The sequence below is a fragment of the Neoarius graeffei genome, chromosome 2 (assembly GCF_027579695.1).
Source record: "Neoarius graeffei isolate fNeoGra1 chromosome 2, fNeoGra1.pri, whole genome shotgun sequence".
Taxonomy (NCBI): Eukaryota; Metazoa; Chordata; class Actinopteri; order Siluriformes; family Ariidae; genus Neoarius; species Neoarius graeffei.
The window spans coordinates 41,534,255-41,551,287 of record NC_083570.1 but is presented as its reverse complement, the minus strand read 5'-3'; the positions used below and the strand labels follow the sequence as shown (position 1 = coordinate 41,551,287).

The 17,033-nt window shown below is 41.0% G+C and overlaps 1 protein-coding gene across 5 annotated transcripts in view; it reads left to right on the top strand.

Annotated features, from left to right (window-relative positions):
* The window catches only part of LOC132881595 (histone-lysine N-methyltransferase PRDM9-like), a 74,097-nt gene extending 63,615 nt beyond the window's left edge, over nucleotides 1-10,482 (top strand). For all 5 annotated transcript variants that reach the window (XM_060914250.1, XM_060914249.1, XM_060914245.1 and 2 more), the window contains exon 8: nucleotides 7,732-10,482. In XM_060914250.1, coding sequence (XP_060770233.1) covers nucleotides 7,732-8,579 — 848 coding nt within the window. In that variant the 3' untranslated portion in view covers nucleotides 8,580-10,482. The remainder of the gene's footprint in view (nucleotides 1-7,731) is intronic.
* The last annotated feature ends 6,551 nt before the right edge of the window (nucleotides 10,483-17,033 follow it).

Genomic DNA, 17,033 nt, shown 5'->3' with positions numbered 1-17,033 from the left:
AGGAGGGGGAGAAGTTGATATGGTGGCAAATTTATTGTCACAACCATTTTCCCGGAGCACTTTTCCAGAAAAGCTGGACATCGTTCAGAAAGGGCAGTCAACGCCAAAGCTAGCCAACCTGACACAGCCTGGAAAAGGATTTGTTCGCCACTTTCAGCCCGCTAATTACGAGCGGTACTCCTGGCTCACGGGCTCCGAGGAACACTGCAAACTCTATTGTTGGGCGTGTTTGTTATTTGTTACTGATCGCCATGGTGTCTGGGGCCATAGTGGATTTGCTAATTTGGCTTGCCTAACCAAGGCGGCAGCGAGACACCAAAGCACTGCCGGTCACCTGCGAGCAACGGTGCTGTCAAATACCTTTGGGGGAAAAAAGAGTGGATCTTCAGCTGAGCGAGCAAGCACGCAGAGAAACGGAGCTCCACAATGAAAAGGTGAAGAAGAATAGGGGAATTTTAAAAAGACTGGTGGACTGTGTAATTTTTTTGGGCAAGCAGGAACTTTCATTTCGGGGACACGACGAAAGCGCTGGGTCAAACAATAAAGGGAATTATGTGGAGCTTCTTTCTCTCATTGCCGAGAGCAACACAGATTTGCAGTACCATCTGTCCATCAACAAAGTTTTTACTGGGACTTCTGGTAAAATACAGAACGACCTGATCGCAGCGATCGCTGAAGTGATGGGGAAAGAGATCAGAAGGGAAATCAATGAAGCACCGTTTGTCTCTGTTATGGTGGATGAGATGACAGACGCCAGTAATGCAGCGCAGCTGGCACTGGTTCTGCATTACATAACGGGCGCAGGTGTCAAGGAGCAGTTTGTCCGATTTGAAGATGTCACCAGTGGGAAGCGAGCCGATGACATTGCACGCCTTATCATCTGATTTCTGGAGGAAAATGGATGTTTGGATAAAGTGGTGGCACAGTGTTTTGACGGCGCAGTGGTGATGTCCTCTGGATTAAATGGAGTGCAGGCTAAAGTTAAGGAGAGCGCACCTTTGGCTTTGTTCATACACTGCTATGCACATCGGCTCAATTTAGTGCTGACTCAAGGGGCATCAAAGCTTAAAGAATGCAAGATCTTTTTTGCCCACCTCAACGGCCTTGCTGCATTTTTTTCGAGGTCACCTCGGCACACCCAACTACTGGACGAAATCTGCCAGCGATGTCTCCCATGGGTGGCACCAACACGTTGGCAGTACACATCCAGAGTGGTCAATACAGTCTTTGAAAAGAGAGACGCTCTAAAGGAACTGTTTGATCACATTCTGGATAATCATGACGAGTTTGACGAGGAGTCTGTGTGAGCTGCTGATGGATTTAAAGCACGTCTGGATGATTTTGAATTTTGTTTCTTGCTTCACACCTTTAATGGCATTTTCGAGTATTCAGACGTGCTCTTTTCAATACTGCAAGACAAAAAACTGGATGTACAGTTTTGTCTGGCAAGGGTGAAGGAGTTCTGTACCACCGTTGAGCGAGAGAGGAGCCGATACAATGACATCTACGAGGCCACTGAACACACCGCAGGTGCTCCGAGCGCACGAAGAGACCCAGCGCAAGATCCTCGCGCGCACTACCACCAACTCCACGGCAGGATCCTGGATAACATTATTTGCCAGACACAGAGCAGATTTCAAGACCACGAAAAACTGTTGTTTGCCACTCTCCCCGACCCCCAGAAGTTTAAAGACTACCAGAAGGATTTCCCACATGCAGCCTTCTCCAGCTTGACACAGAGTCACGGAACACTTTTCGACCTTTCTCGGTTAAGAACAGAACTGACTGTCATGTATGGCATGGATGATTTCGCCGGAAAATTCCCCACTGATCTGCTTGACTTTCTTCAGCAGAAACAGCTGAGTGAGAGCATGGGGCAGCTGTACAAACTGGTGTGTTTGGCTGTGACCATCCCCGTATCCACTGCTTCTGTCGAACGGACATTTTCAGTCCTCAAGAGAATCAAAACGTATGCGAGAAACATGACAGGACAGGCTCGACTGTCTGTATTGGCCTTGATGGCCATCGAACGGGACTTTTTGATGGGACTGAAAAGAACAAACGACTTCTATGACAGAGTTATTGATGTTTTCTTGAGGAAAGAAAGGAGGATGGATTTTCAGTTCAGATAATCACCGTATTGGTGAGTGATGTCATCTACTTCGCCTATACTGACTGACCTCATTCGCATACATGCACACAAGGTCTCATAAGGCACATAAACACACACGTCGATAAAATAAAATGTTGCTATTTTGCGAACACGTCGATAAAATAAAATGTTGCTATTTTGCAAAATAACATTGCAATATGAGGTTGTTATTGATGTTTTTATGAATGTCGCAGCTGTAGCTGCAGTAGAAGTTTTATAGGCATTATTGAGGGGTGGATTTAATTCAGACAGAGCAGTACTGAAGGCCCATGTGTGAAATGCACGGCCCGCCACTGAATGTACCCAACTTTCCAAATTGCTAAGTTGTGGACCTTCTGACCTGGACCCCCCATGAAATATGGCAAATTTGTTAATTTTCTAGCTGGGGCCAACTTTGGGCACCTGAATATCAGCCATATGCTATCCTAGAGCTATATTAACATGGCCTGAAAAGTTTACTGAGACTTTGGTCACCAAGTGGCATGTCTGAGACTTGCTTAGTTTTCTAGAAAACAGCTCTTTAAAACTAGTAAAAAACACTTGTGAATTCGCATCGTGATTTTTTTTTTTTTTAAATTTCTGATCTACAGTAAATAGTTGGAAGGTGGTGACAAAGAAAGTTCAAACTATATATTTCAGAAGTGTATGTATTATAGGGCTAGAGGGAAAAAAAATAGTTCACCTGAATAGTCTACAAGTGAGCATACAGAGTCCTCCAAATGGCTTCAGAAATAGGTTTGATTTCTTAAAATTGACCCCCTGACCCCAAACCAGTAATTTATCTCTGCTAATATTAACATTTCAGCTTTAAAACTTGGCAGTTGGGCTCAGGATACATGTCCCCTTCATCCAAAAAAGTTTAAAGAAAATTAAAATTGAGCATGAAAGTTAAAAAATTTTGGTTCATTTGATATGGAATGACCCAAAAATGTTTGAAAAAAGAAATGTAGCAACAGGTGAAAAACAAAGGAAAATAATGGTTTATAACCAATAAATGCACTGTCTTCTTGAAATCATTTGCAGATGAGAGCTGTAGATGAGATGCAGAATATGTGTGGATAAGATGGACAATTTTTTTGGCTTTTGTACAGTTTGGTTACACTGGGTCTTCGTTAAAATTAACATTTGTTAACATTTTATTAAAATTTAAAGTTTTTACAGAAACATCAGAGGTCTCGTTACATGCCTCCTACATGCCTCAGAGGAAGCACATGGTAGCCTTCGCACTCCCTGGTTGGTAGCTTTTGTGTGACAGGAGAGATGTCTTTTGGGTGGGAATTGGCCATAACTGTATTAGGGAGAAAATAATGGAAAAATTGGGGAAAAAATACACATGCCCTATCACAACAAACACACAACATAGGATAGTGCTATCACACCTCCCCATACTACAGAAACATTAAGATCATATTTGCCATTGTAGGCAGGGGGAAAAAAACACGTTATAATGCCTTCAGTGTAATACCAGGGATGTGATTTTTCCGCAAATTCGCGGAATTCCGCTTTTTTCACCTCAAAACTTGAAGAAAATTTTTTTTTCTGATTTTTCCCTCATCCACATTGGTATCCTATTCGTTCTGACTTTGTTTGAAAGATGGTAGCCTCGGATTTGCATCTTTACGTCTCGATCACGGAGGCTGCCATCTTTCAACTCTTTGTTTGAAGCGAGCTTACGTACAGCTATCTAACAAGCGCGTTCATTGGTTGTTACAGAGCAATGAGCCAATCACGTACCTCGTTTCATCTCAGTGACGTAATTGCGTAAATGACGTAATTACGTCAATGAGATGAAACGAGGTACGTGATTGGCTCATCGCTCTGTAACAACCAATGAACGCGCTTGTTAGATAGCTGTACGTAAGCTCGCTTCAAACAAAGAGTTGAAAGATGGCAGCCTCCGCGATCAAGCGTAAAGATGCAAATCGAGTTAAAGAAATCGACAGAATAGTGAAAAAAAAAGTTCCGCTGGGAATGGTTGGAGAAAAACCGCGGCTCGCCTCTGGGCGAATTACGTCACAAGGCGCGGGGCTAGCGGGCCCTGCTCGCGCTGGTTCTTTGGGGTGTGTGTGTGTGTGAGAGAGAGTGAGAGAGTGTGTGTGCGAGCGAGAGTGTGTGTGTGTGAGTGAGCGAGAGTGTGTGTGTCAGAGTTGCATGTTGACCATTAAATTGGCTTGAATTTGTTAATCATGACAAGTTTTTTTCTTGTTTGTTTGCTTGCCATTTTAGTCCAATTTTTAAGTCAGAAGAACCCAGAAGCTTCGGGGGGCTTCCCCCCTTGTCCCCCCACCAGGCCGCTGCCCTGGACCAGCTGGGGGCCTGCGGCCCCCAGCCCCCCGGCTAAAATTTTCAGATAATTTCACCAGCCCCAAATCACATCCCTGTAATATGAACAACTGCCTGGATAGAAGTTAGTTAAGCACACTAATGCAGCATGTCTGACCCAAACTTGTTAACTGGCAAAAAAAATTAGAACACATTTTCTTTATTACAGGAGCATTTGTGATCATATTTTACTTATATTATCAACCAATTTAACACATTTTTAGTATTAAATTCAATAATTCCACAAGAGTCATACCATGCAGAAATAGTCTTTTTAATTATGTTTATTTTTAACTCCTTAAACTTTTGCTGCTCAGCATATTAAGGGACAAGTAACATCAGATTAATGAATAATTAAATATATGGGGGTTTGGTTGCAAACCACACTGTGGCATTCTTCAGATACTTCAGGAAGGAAGTTTCTATACCACTGCCTATATTAAACATGGGGGGGGGGGTTGGTCGCAGTAATGGCGCAAACCACACCATGGCATTCTTTTAAATTTCTATACTGCGGCAGTCCTACTTGAGAATCATCTGAACCATTGCAGTGTGTCCCTTTTTATATGCCTGTATTTCTTGTTAATTAAATGACCGGTCTTCTATGTCTTAATTTGTGAACATTGGCTTGCTTTCTTTAATAAATTACATTAATATGAACTGACTCAGTTTCACAAAATCCCACAAAAATGTAATTTAATTCAGTCTGTGTATAATTGAAATAAATAAGTGATTTAAACTTGACAACCTAATCCATATATACAACCCCGATTCCAAAAAAGTTGGGACAAAGTACAAATTGTAAATAAAAACGGAATTCAATAATTTACAAATCTCAAAAACTGATATTGTATTCACAATAGAACATAGACAACATATCAAATGTTGAAAGTGAGACATTTTGAAATTTCATGCCAAATATTGGCTCATTTGAAATTTCATGACAGCAACACATCTCAAAAAAGTTGGGACAGGGGCAATAAGAGGCTGGAAAAGTTAAAGGTACAAAAAAGGAACAGCTGATGGACCAAATTGCAACTCATTAGATCAATTGGCAATAGGTCATTAACATGACTGGGTATAAAAAGAGCATCTTGGAGTGGCAGTGGCTCTCAGAAGTAAATATGGGAAGAGGATCACCAATCCCCCTAATTCTGCGCCAACAAATAGTGGAGCAATATCAGAAAGGAGTTCGACAGTGCAAAATTGCAAAGAGTTTGAACATATCATCATCTACAGTGCATAATATCATCAAAAGATTCAGAGAATCTGGAAGAATCTCTGTGCGTAAGGGTCAAGGCCGGAAAACTATACTGGGTGCCCGTGATCTTCAGGCCCTTAGACGGCACTGCATCACATACAGGCATGCTTCTGTATTGGAAATCACAAAATGGGCTCAGGAATATTTCCAGAGAACATTATCTGTGAACACAATTCACCGTGCCATCCGCCGTTGCCAGCTAAAACTCTATAGTTCAAAGAAGAAGCCGTATCTAAACATGATCCAGAAGCGCAGACGTCTTCCCTGGGCCAAGGCTCATTTCAAATGGACTATGGCAAAGTGGAAAACTGTTCTGTGGTCAGACGAATCAAAATTTGAAGTTTTTTATGGAAATCAGGGACACCGTGTCATTCGGACTAAAGAGGAGAAGGACGACCCAAGTTGTTATCAGCGCTCAGTTCAGAAGCCTGCATCTCTGATGGTATGGGGTTGCATTAGTGCGTGTGGCATGGGCAGCTTACACATCTGGAAAGACACCATCAATGCTGAAAGGTATATCCAGGTTCTAGAGCAACATATGCTCCCATCCAGACGACGTCTCTTTCAGGGAAGACCTTGCATTTTCCAACATGACAATGCCAAACCACATACTGCATCAATTACAGCATCGTGGCTGCGTAGAAGAAGGGTCCGGGTACTGAACTGGCCAGCCTGCAGTCCAGATCTTTCACCCATAGAAAACATTTGGCGCATCATAAAATGGAAGATACGACAAAAAAGACCTGAGACAGTTGAGCAACTAGAATCCTACATTAGACAAGAATGGGTTAACATTCCTATCCCTAAACTTGAGCAACTTGTCTCCTCAGTCCCCAGACGTTTACAGACTGTTGTAAAGAGAAAAGGGGATGTCTCACAGTGGTAAACATGGCCTTGTCCCAACTTTTTTGAGATGTGTTGTTGTCATGAAATTTAAAATCACTTAATTTTTCTCTTTAAATGATACATTTTCTCAGTTTAGGGGCGGCACGGTGGTGTAGTGGTTAGCGCTGTCGCCTCACAGCAAGAAGGTCCGGGTTCGAGCCCCGTGGAGTTTGCATGTTCTCCCCGTGTCCGCGTGGGTTTCCTCCGGGTGCTCTGGTTTCCCCCACAGTCCAAAGACATGCAGGTTAGGTTAACTGGTGACTCTAAATTGACCGTAGGTGTGAATGTGAGTGTGAATGGTTGTCTGTGTCTATGTGTCAGCCCTGTGATGACCTGGCGACTTGTCCAGGGTGTACCCCGCCTTTCGCCCGTAGTTAGCTGGGATAGGCTCCAGCTTACCTGCGACCCTGTAGAAGGATAAAGCGGCTAGAGATAATGAGATGAGATTTTCTCAGTTTAAACATTTGATATGTCATCTATGTTCTATTCTGAATAAAATATGGAATTTTGAAACTTCCACATCATTGCATTCCATTTTTATTTACAATTTGTACTTTGTCCCAACTTTTTTGGAATCAGGGTTGTATAAAATATATAAAAATACAAACTTTCTTGTGTAAATGCTACCACAAGCTATTTGCAAATAAATCTGTTCATATCCAACTTGATAAATAAGGCCTATTATTGTATCTTTCGGAACCTTGAATGCTAGGGCCGAGTCTCCTTATCACTCCTGGACGAGCTGTAATTAAGGCTAGGCTTGCCATTGCCTAGATTTGATGTTAGATCAAATAGAAACCAACCACTCATCCTTGGTCACACAGATCCACAGGGCTATGGCTAGTGCTGCCCTTAGCTGCTGTTCCAGCACCTTATCCAATATTATATTATTGTATTATACTGGTAGATACAATAATAATTTATTGAATTTACCAGTATTCCAAGCTAGATGTTGCTATATCTTGGTTCTCCATTGTTCATTCATGTAGAATCTCAGGTATTTTTATTTAACCTCAAACACTTCTTTACATTGGGATAGTGTTGTTACATTTTATAATTGTGTTGTATTTCATATTCAGTTTCTGATATTTTTGTCCTTTCACTTCTCCAGAAGTAAACAATGCTCTGCAACGAGGCTTTTCCTGCACTACATGTCCTCTTTCCTATGCATCTGAAATATACCTCCACAAACACATCCAGAGATGTCACTACAAAGAGTTTGTGAGACTGCAGGAATCAGGAGAAATTAAAGATGACCTTCAAATCCCCTCCGAAGACTACCGTAGACAGACATCATCCTCTGATACTCTCAGTACTGACACTTCTCACGATGATGTACATAAGGAAATTCACCACTGCTCAGATTGTGGAAAGAGTTTTGGTCATCAGAATGGTCTCAAAAAACACCTATGTACTAACATGGGAGGAAAGCCACATCACTGCTTACAATGTGGAAAGAGTTTCTATCAACAGAGTGATCTCAAACAACACCAGCGCGTTCACACAGGAGAAAAGCCGTATCACTGTTCTCAATGTGAGAAAAGTTTTACTGACCAAAGGAATCTCAGAAAACACCAGCGCATTCACACAGGAGAGAAGCCACATCACTGCTCACAGTGTGGAAGGAGTTTTTCTCGTCAAAGTCATCTCCAACGCCACCAGCGCGTTCACACAGGAGAGAAGCCGTATCCTTGCTCACAGTGTGGAAAGAATTTTACTCATCAGAGTAATCTCCAACGACACCAGCGCATTCACACAGGAGAGAAGCCGTATCATTGTTCACTATGTGGAAAGAGTTTTACTCATCAATGTAATCTCCAGCGACACCGGCGCATTCACACAGGAGAGAAGACGCATCACTGCTCGCAGTGTGCAAAGACATTTACTTGTTCACTTACATTTAAGACCCACAAGTGCTCTAACTCAGAGGCATTGCATGATTTAATGTTGTCAAATTAAACATGCTTATTATTGTTTTTGCTGAAAACGATCTGTACTTTATTTTTCATTTTATTTATATTGACTGTTTTAAAATATGTAATTTTATAGTGATGTTTAAAGTAAGACTTAAGATCAGAAGAAAACATTAAGTAGTCATGACATTATTTACCACCACACAAGTAATGAATTAACTACTACACTATTATCAGTGTGTCTGTGAAGGTTCTCATTCATCCAGGTCATCGTAAACCTTACCTTAGGGTTGCTTTTGGTCCACTAGAGGATAAATACCTGGTCCTCCCCACTAGTCAGACAGAACTGAAGAAGCCTTTCGGATGAGAGGTGAAACGTTTTCAAGAATTTCAAGCAAGTCCAGTTGCCTTCTTTAGCACTTACGGTTTATTATCAGTGTAGTACTGCAGCATTAGCCAATGAGATTCCAGATAAATTCAAGACATGTGAATAGAGCAGAAACAGTACCAACAATTCAGTTCATGAAAAATCTTTTTGTGCATGGTTCAATTTCTCTATCCATAAGTTAACTGTAACCAAGTCTAAAATATTGGTAGGAAGGCTGGTGGAGGAGTTTGTTGATGCACACTGCAGGACATCTAACTAAAAGTTCATGATAGAAACCTGAAGGTTATAATTGCATTCACTTTTTTGGAGGGGGACCCATCCAGTGAAGAAAGCAGCTGTGGTGAACATTTCAGTCCAACAGGGAACTGCTCCTAGTTGTGGCACAAGGTTGGTTTTCATCCCCATTGAAACCAGTTCTGTACTTGTTAACCGTTAGATTTGCTTTGGTGTTGGTGAACAACAGACTTTACCTTGAGCCTGAACTTAAGAAGTTGAGGTGATTTTGCATGTCTAGTAGGGCCTGCTGATTTCCAGAGGCACTGTAGGATCCTGAACCTCAAAAATGCCTGTGGCGATGGCTATAGAGAGTGTAAAATTGATATGCGTACCCTAGCATGTGGAAAATAAGGATTTGCAAGAACAAATTGGTCCTCTCAGATCCAGAATAGGATGGAAATTGCCTTCTTTTTTCTGAACAAGAATGCCTGGTCAATCTTCACCTGGTCTGACCTTTTCCTGTTGGTCATTGATTACGGGTTAGGAAAAACAGACACCACACACACACACACACACACACACACTTGTCAGGTTTTGCTCAATCTGAAGTTTAATGATAAAGCATTAATATTTATAGAACGCTTCTCAGGCAGAGTGTTTACAAATGTATATCAAAATAGGAGATTAGGCTAGTACACACCGGTTCTATGGTATGCAATGTACGTCAGAGAAAGAGAGCACAAATTAAAACAACACTAGGAAGTTATGGCTCATTAGCAATGGATGATAAGGAAACATTATGTTACACATAATATAGAGCCCTAGAAAAAGATGACATTATTCTAATGCCTGGTGAAACTACCAGTGATAAAATGCAGGGGTCCACAGGGGGCATGCAGTTCAGGCCAATCCTGTTGATGCCTACGGACCAAGGCTTGTACCTCAGGGCCTTGGCACATAGCTAACATCCTGTCACATAACTGTCTATCGACATAATGTTTTCTATTATTCCATGATCATTATACATGATTTAATCATTAGGATCAATTCTGCTTAGTGTGATTTCAGTAAGGGTTTAGTTAATTCAATGCATACTTGTCTGTACTTTCTTCACTCATAATGTACATGTAACTGTTCCTTGGGTCATGATGATTTTGTCTTTGCTCACATTTTCATTTATCTTAGCTCTGAGTTTTACCTATCTGGTCTAAAATGTGTCATTTGCACCTACACATTAGAAGAATATCAATATATTAGCTGGCTGTGCCAAGCTTTTGTTTAGACCAAGACTAAAGGTTGTTGCCCAGGTTGTCTTTGTATGTAAATTAAACTCTCTTTTATTATACCCTGGTTCTTGGTCTTCTCCTTCATCTTACTTCTGATGAAGCTGCAGTATTTGATGCTCATCCAGAAAGATTTACAACTCTATGTACAATTTGAGCTTTACAGATAATTGGAGTAGTTTTGAGTAAACTAATTAACATAAAATTAGCTCACACTGAATGTACAGCCAGCAGCTTGGATCTAAAGCTAGGATTGTTAAATATTAGATTTCTTATATCTAAAGTGCTTATTGTTAATGAAATAATTACTGATCAGGAGTTTAATGTACTGCATTTGACAGAAATGTGGATCAAACCAAATGAGTATGTCGCATTAAATTAAGCTAGTCTTCCAGGATACAGCTATATACTGTACATCAGCCTTGTCTAACTGGCAGCAGATGAGGCGTCGCAGTTATTTATCATGATAATGAAAGCATCACACAAAAACCTTGACAAATTCAATGCATTTGAAGTTCTTTATACTAACATAACTTATGTAGCCCAAAAAAAAAGTCTATCCACTTGATTCAGGTAATTATTTACAGAACCCCAGGGCCATACTCTGAAATCCTTTGTGAATTTGCAGATTTCATCTCAAACCTGGTTGTTTCTTTAGGCAAAGCATTAAAATGTTGGAGACTTTAATATTGATAACCTGTAAGAATCGGAGAACTGTGTTTTTGTCCATTCTAAATTCAGTAGGGGTTAATGATAAAAGTTACCCACTCGTAATGGTGGTCACACTTGATTTAATACTTATATTCAAATTAAATACAGAAAATATAGTCACGTGACCCTGTAGGACAGGAAAGCGGCTACAGATGATGGATGGACGGAAATATAGTCACACTTCTAGTCTGAAGCTACCTCAGGTTATTACCTCATGCCATTTGAAATACATCTTAGCAATAATATATGCACTGTGCCATACTATCACATCAAATGTACATTCATGTCAACTGCTGTCTGAAGTTTTATCAGTAGTCTCCCAGAGGTATCAACTTTGACTGACTCACCGTCAGACCCCACAGAACTTGATCAGGCAACTGAATGCGTAGAGTCAACGGCCCACTATATTTTAGCTATTGTAGCTCCACTTAACAGAAAATAATTTAAGAGAAAATCTAGCACCCTGATATAATGATCACACATGCACCTTAAAACAGACCACTTGAAAATTAGAAAGTAAATGGCATCAAACAAAATTGGTAGTATTCCAAAGAAAAGAGAGCTGCTTGATTTATAGAAAAGATCTTAATGCTAATAGATCAATGTATCTCTCCACCCTAATGGAAGATACCAAAAATAATCCTAGATTCTTATTTAATACTGTAGCAAAACTAACTAGGAATAAGACCACACTGAAACATGTACAGGCGGCATGGTGGTGTAGTGGTTAGCGCTATCGCCTCACAGCAAGAAGGTCCGGGTTCGAGCTCCGTGGCTGATGAGGGCCTTTCTGTGTGGAGTTTGCATGTTCTCCCCGTGTCCGCGTGGGTTTCCTCCGGGTGCTCCAGTTTCCCCCACAGTCCAAAGACATGCAGGTTAGGTTAACTGGTGACTCTAAATTGACTGTAGGTGTGAGTGTGAATGGTTGTCTGTGTCTATGTGTCAGCCCTGTGATGACCTGGCGACTTGTCCAGGGTGTACCCCGCCTTTCACCCGTAGTCAGCTGGGCAAGCTGGGATAGGCTCCAGCTTGCCTGCGACCCTGTAGAACAGGATAAAGCAGCAAGAGATGATGAGATGAGATGAAACATGCACAGCTTCAATATGTAGTAGCAACAACATAGTTTTTTTCAATGGCTAAAGAGAAAATCTCATCTCATTATCTCTAGCCGCTTTATCCTGTTCTACAGGGTCGCAGGCAAGCTGGAGCCTATCCCAGCTGACTACGGGCGAAAGGCGGGGTACACCCTGGACAAGTCGCCAGGTCATCACAGGGCTGACACATAGACACAGACAACCATTCACACTCACATTCACACCTACGGTCAATTTAGAGTCACCAGTTAACCTAACCTGCAAGGCAAGGCAAGTTTATTTATATAGCACATTTCATACACAATGGCAGTTCAATGTGCTTTACAGAAGCAAAAACAGTAAACAATAGAGAAATCTCATCTCATTATCTCTAGCTGCTTTATCCTGTTCTACAGGGTCGCAGGCAAGCTGGAGCCTATCCCAGCTGACTACGGGCGAAAGGCGGGGTACACCCTGGACAAGTCGCCAGGTCATCACAGGGCTGACACATAAACACAGACAACCATTCACACTCACACCTACGGTCAATTTAGAGTCACCAGTTAACCTAACCTGCATGTCTTTGGACTGTGGGGGAAACCGGAGCACCCGGAGGAAACCCACGCGGACACGGGGAGAACATGCAAACTCCGCACAGAAAGGCCCTCGCCGGCCCCGGGGCTCAAACCCAGGACCTTCTTGCTGTGAGGCGACAGCACTAACCACTACACCACCGTGCCGCCCAATAGAGAAATAAAATTACATAAAATAATTTTATTTTTAATCTAAAACAATTAATTAAAATAATTAAAATAATTAAAAGAAAATAATAAGAATTAAACAATAGTAGAATGGACTGTGGGGGAAACCAGAGCACCCGGAGGAAACCCACACGGACAGAACATGCAAACTCCACACAGAAAGGCCCTCGCCGGCCACGGGGCTCGAACCCAGACCTTCTTGCTGTGAGGCGCCAGCGCTAACCACTACACCACCGTGCCACCCCCTAAAGAGAAAATATCAGACAAAAAAAACCTATTAATTTAGAGGCAGACAATTTGATGATTAACCCAGGAGAGAAAAATTATTACAATGTTTTACTCCCCTTTGAGAGACTGAACAAATTTCACTTCCTTCCTCATCAAAATCTTCAACTTGTATACTAGATCCCTTACCCACATGATTCTTCAAACAGATACTAGCAGAAGCAATTAAACCTTTTCTAAAAATAATCAATTCTTCCCTTAGCACTGGCTATGTACCTAAATCATTTAAACTAGCAGTTATCAAACCCCTGATTAACAAGAAGACAGAGTGATCTATATCCCCCGCCCTCTATGATTAGATTAGATTAGATTAGATTAGATTAGATTAGATTAGATTAGATTAGATTAGATAAAACTTTATTGATCCCTTTGGGAGGGTTCCCTCAGGGAAATTAAGATTCCAGCAGCATCATTACAGATAAACAGAGAAAAGAAAAATAGAGAAAAACTTCTAGATAAATTAAAATAAATTAAGTATTTACATATACAAATATAAAAAGGGGGTGGCACGGTGGTGTAGTGGTTAGCGCTGTCGCCTTACAGCAGGAAGGTCCGGGTTCAAGCCCCGGGGCCGGCGAGGGCCTTTCTGTGTGGAGTTTGCATGTTCTCCCCATGTCCGCGTGGGTTTCCTCCGGGTGCTCCGGTTTCCCCCACAGTCCAAAGACATGCAGGTTAGGTTAACTGGTGACTCTAAATTGACCGTAGGTGTGAATGGTTGTCTGTGTCTATGTGTCAGCCCTGTGATGACCTGGCGACTTGTCCAGGGTGTACCCCGCCTTTCGCCCGTAGTCAGCTGGGATGGGCTCCAGCTTGCCTGCGACCCTGTAGAAGGATAAAGCGGCTAGAGATAATGAGATGAGATGAGAAATATAAAAAGAAGATATGGGGAACCAACAATATACCAAGTTTCAAGATATTACGGTATTTGTCACATTTTCAAGTTCTGCTGCAGGAAACCAACCCTACCTCTTTCCACTGACCTCAGCAGTCCATGGCATAAGCCCACCGGACCTTTGGTCCAGGTGAGCTAAAAATTAAAATTTCTCACATTTCTTAGTATCAAAAGGCACATATACATTACTTAATGTATATGTACCAACTCATATACCAACTTTCAAGACCAAACCACTCATAGTTTTTAAGTTCTACTCCGGAAACAAAACCTAAGACTAACCTGAGAGACTAAGTCTGAAATTGTTTCCATGGAAACATGAAATATTAAAATTTCTTAGTATGAAAAGGCACATCTACATCACCTTGTTAACATGTATACCAAGTTTCAAATCCGTATCATGAATAGTTTTGGATATATGCTCCAAAAAGGAACATTGCTCTTAGAAACCAAGTCAAAATCAATTTTTTATGCAAAAATTTGAAAAATACTTTTTTTCAAAAATTCAAAATATCAAAAGGCACCAGTTCACATGTTGCTTGATATGTCAGTCCCCCCAGGATTTCGCGGGCCTTTTTTGTGATTGTTGCGGGCTAAAATGTCTGATGTTGCGGGGGTTTTCCAAAAAATTGCGATGAAAGTTGCGGTGTTTAGGTTTTTGTTGCGATTACATTGCGGGAGGAAGTGAAAGTTGCGAGAAATTGTTGCGATTTTCTCTTTTTGTGATTAAATTGAGTGATATGTTAAATATTAAGTTATTACTGAAAAACTATTGATTAAAAAAACAGACACTGAGAAATGGTCCTATAAACAACTTTACCAATATAAAAGATTACCAGGGCTACAAAAATGCAGAAAAATAGGCTTTACTTATCCAAATGCACCTGTTGGTTCAAAAGTTAAAGTGCAGAGAACCTCACAGCACAACATGAAGTTACCTTAAAATATAATATAAATGCCTCAGCTTTCATGTAAGAAAAAAAAACTATTAATACTAGTACTGTGTGCAGGCAGTCTCTCCTGAAGACTAAATTAAACAATAATTATAAACTAATAAAATAAATGGGTCAGGCTTCATAGAAGAAAAAAAACAATTTGAACAGAATCTCACAGTATGATGCTGAAGCTGCCAAAACAATGGAAAATAAAATACCATTTTGGCAAAAATGTTGGCATCCATTAATTTCTTGTATTAAGTAAAAAAAAAAATAATGTAAAGTGCACACAGTCCTTCACTGTAAACATAACACACTTTCAGTAACAGAATTTAAGCCTATATAAACACTGACTCGCACATGCTGCTTCTCTTGAATGTATAACGGAAGCAAGGTGGAAGGTAGTTTGTCGACGTCACCTCAAGACGATGCCAACGATTGGTCAAATTTGCGGGAAAGTTGTGGTGATTGGATATAATTGCAACACCGCCCTGAATTCGAGAGGATTGGTTGAATTTGTGTTGAAGTTGCAAATTGCAACATTGCGAAATCCTGGAGGGTCTGAATATGTATACAAAGTTTCATGAAGATATATTCAGTAGTTTTAAAGATATGGCCTGAAAACGAAAACGTGACCAGACGGCAGGGGCGTAGCACCAAATTCTGGGCCCTATGCACAAGCAGTGGCCATGGGGCCCCCCCCAAAAAAAAAACTCAGCAGTTAACAATGCTGAAAGTATCTAACAACAAGGGTGTACTACCAGTCCAGTCAGTTATGTAGCCACACATGAATCTAACAACTCTTAAATGAATAAAAACCCCTAATCACACAATACTTCACTGAATCTTTGTTTTATTTGCAGAATGATTGAAAGTTGTAACAGTAAATGCCACCAAAGGTCACCAAACATAATAGGCCTGCATGAAAATTGAGCACCTTTGCATTGGGCTGAAGAGAACAGATTTTTATCAAGTAGCTTATTTATTACATAAAAGAAAATATATTCATTTGCGGGCGGCACGGTGGTGTAGTGGTTAGCGCTGTCGCCTCACAGCAAGAAGGTCCGGGTTCGAGCCCCATGGCCGGCGAGGGCCTTTCTGTGCGGAGTTTCCATGTTCTCCCCATGTCCGCGTGGGTTTCCTCCGGGTGCTCCGGTTTCCCCCGCAGTCCAAAGACATACAGGTTAGGTTAACTGGTGACTCTAAATTGACCGTAGATGTGAGTGTGAATGGTTGTCTGTGTCTATGTGTCAGCCCTGTGATGACCTGGCGACTTGTCCAGGGTGTACCCCGCCTTTTGCCCGTAGTCAGCTGGGATAGGCTCCAGCTTGCCTGCGACCCTGTAGGACAGGATAAAGCGGCTAGAGATTGAGAGATGAGATGAGATATTCATTTGCATCACAAAAAACTATGTGGCATTTTATTTTTCTTATGGATGTGACAAAAATGTAAACTTTTAGTCTCTTATTCTAATTAGGCTATAGCCAAACATAGGCTTCAGTAAAACACAGAGCATGATTGTAGTGTTGCTTAAGGGTTGTTTTACAATCAGGGTACAAAGTTTGTGTCGCAGGGGTCCAAAATTCAAATTGATTCAAACTGGTTCCTGTACCAGTTTTTAAGTGCAGGACAAGTTAAAGAACAGATTTCAGGTAATTTTTTGACATACGTGTATGGTAGTTTTGTGTAATCTGCTATAAGATAAAGAAGATTAAGTGTAGCTTTAAGCAGGGCTGGGAGAAACAAATGAAGTGATTCTCGGAGAGGACATTTTTTTTGACAATTCAGAATCCACTACTTCCATAGTGCTTTTAAATATAAGGCTGTAAGCTTTGTGTTAGTTGTCTCTAATATTTATGTCCCAATATCTTGACCACATTTTAGGATGAAAATAATCATTTTAGATATGTTATTTTATATTGAAAAATTAGCTGTCTTGGAGAGGACATTTTTTTG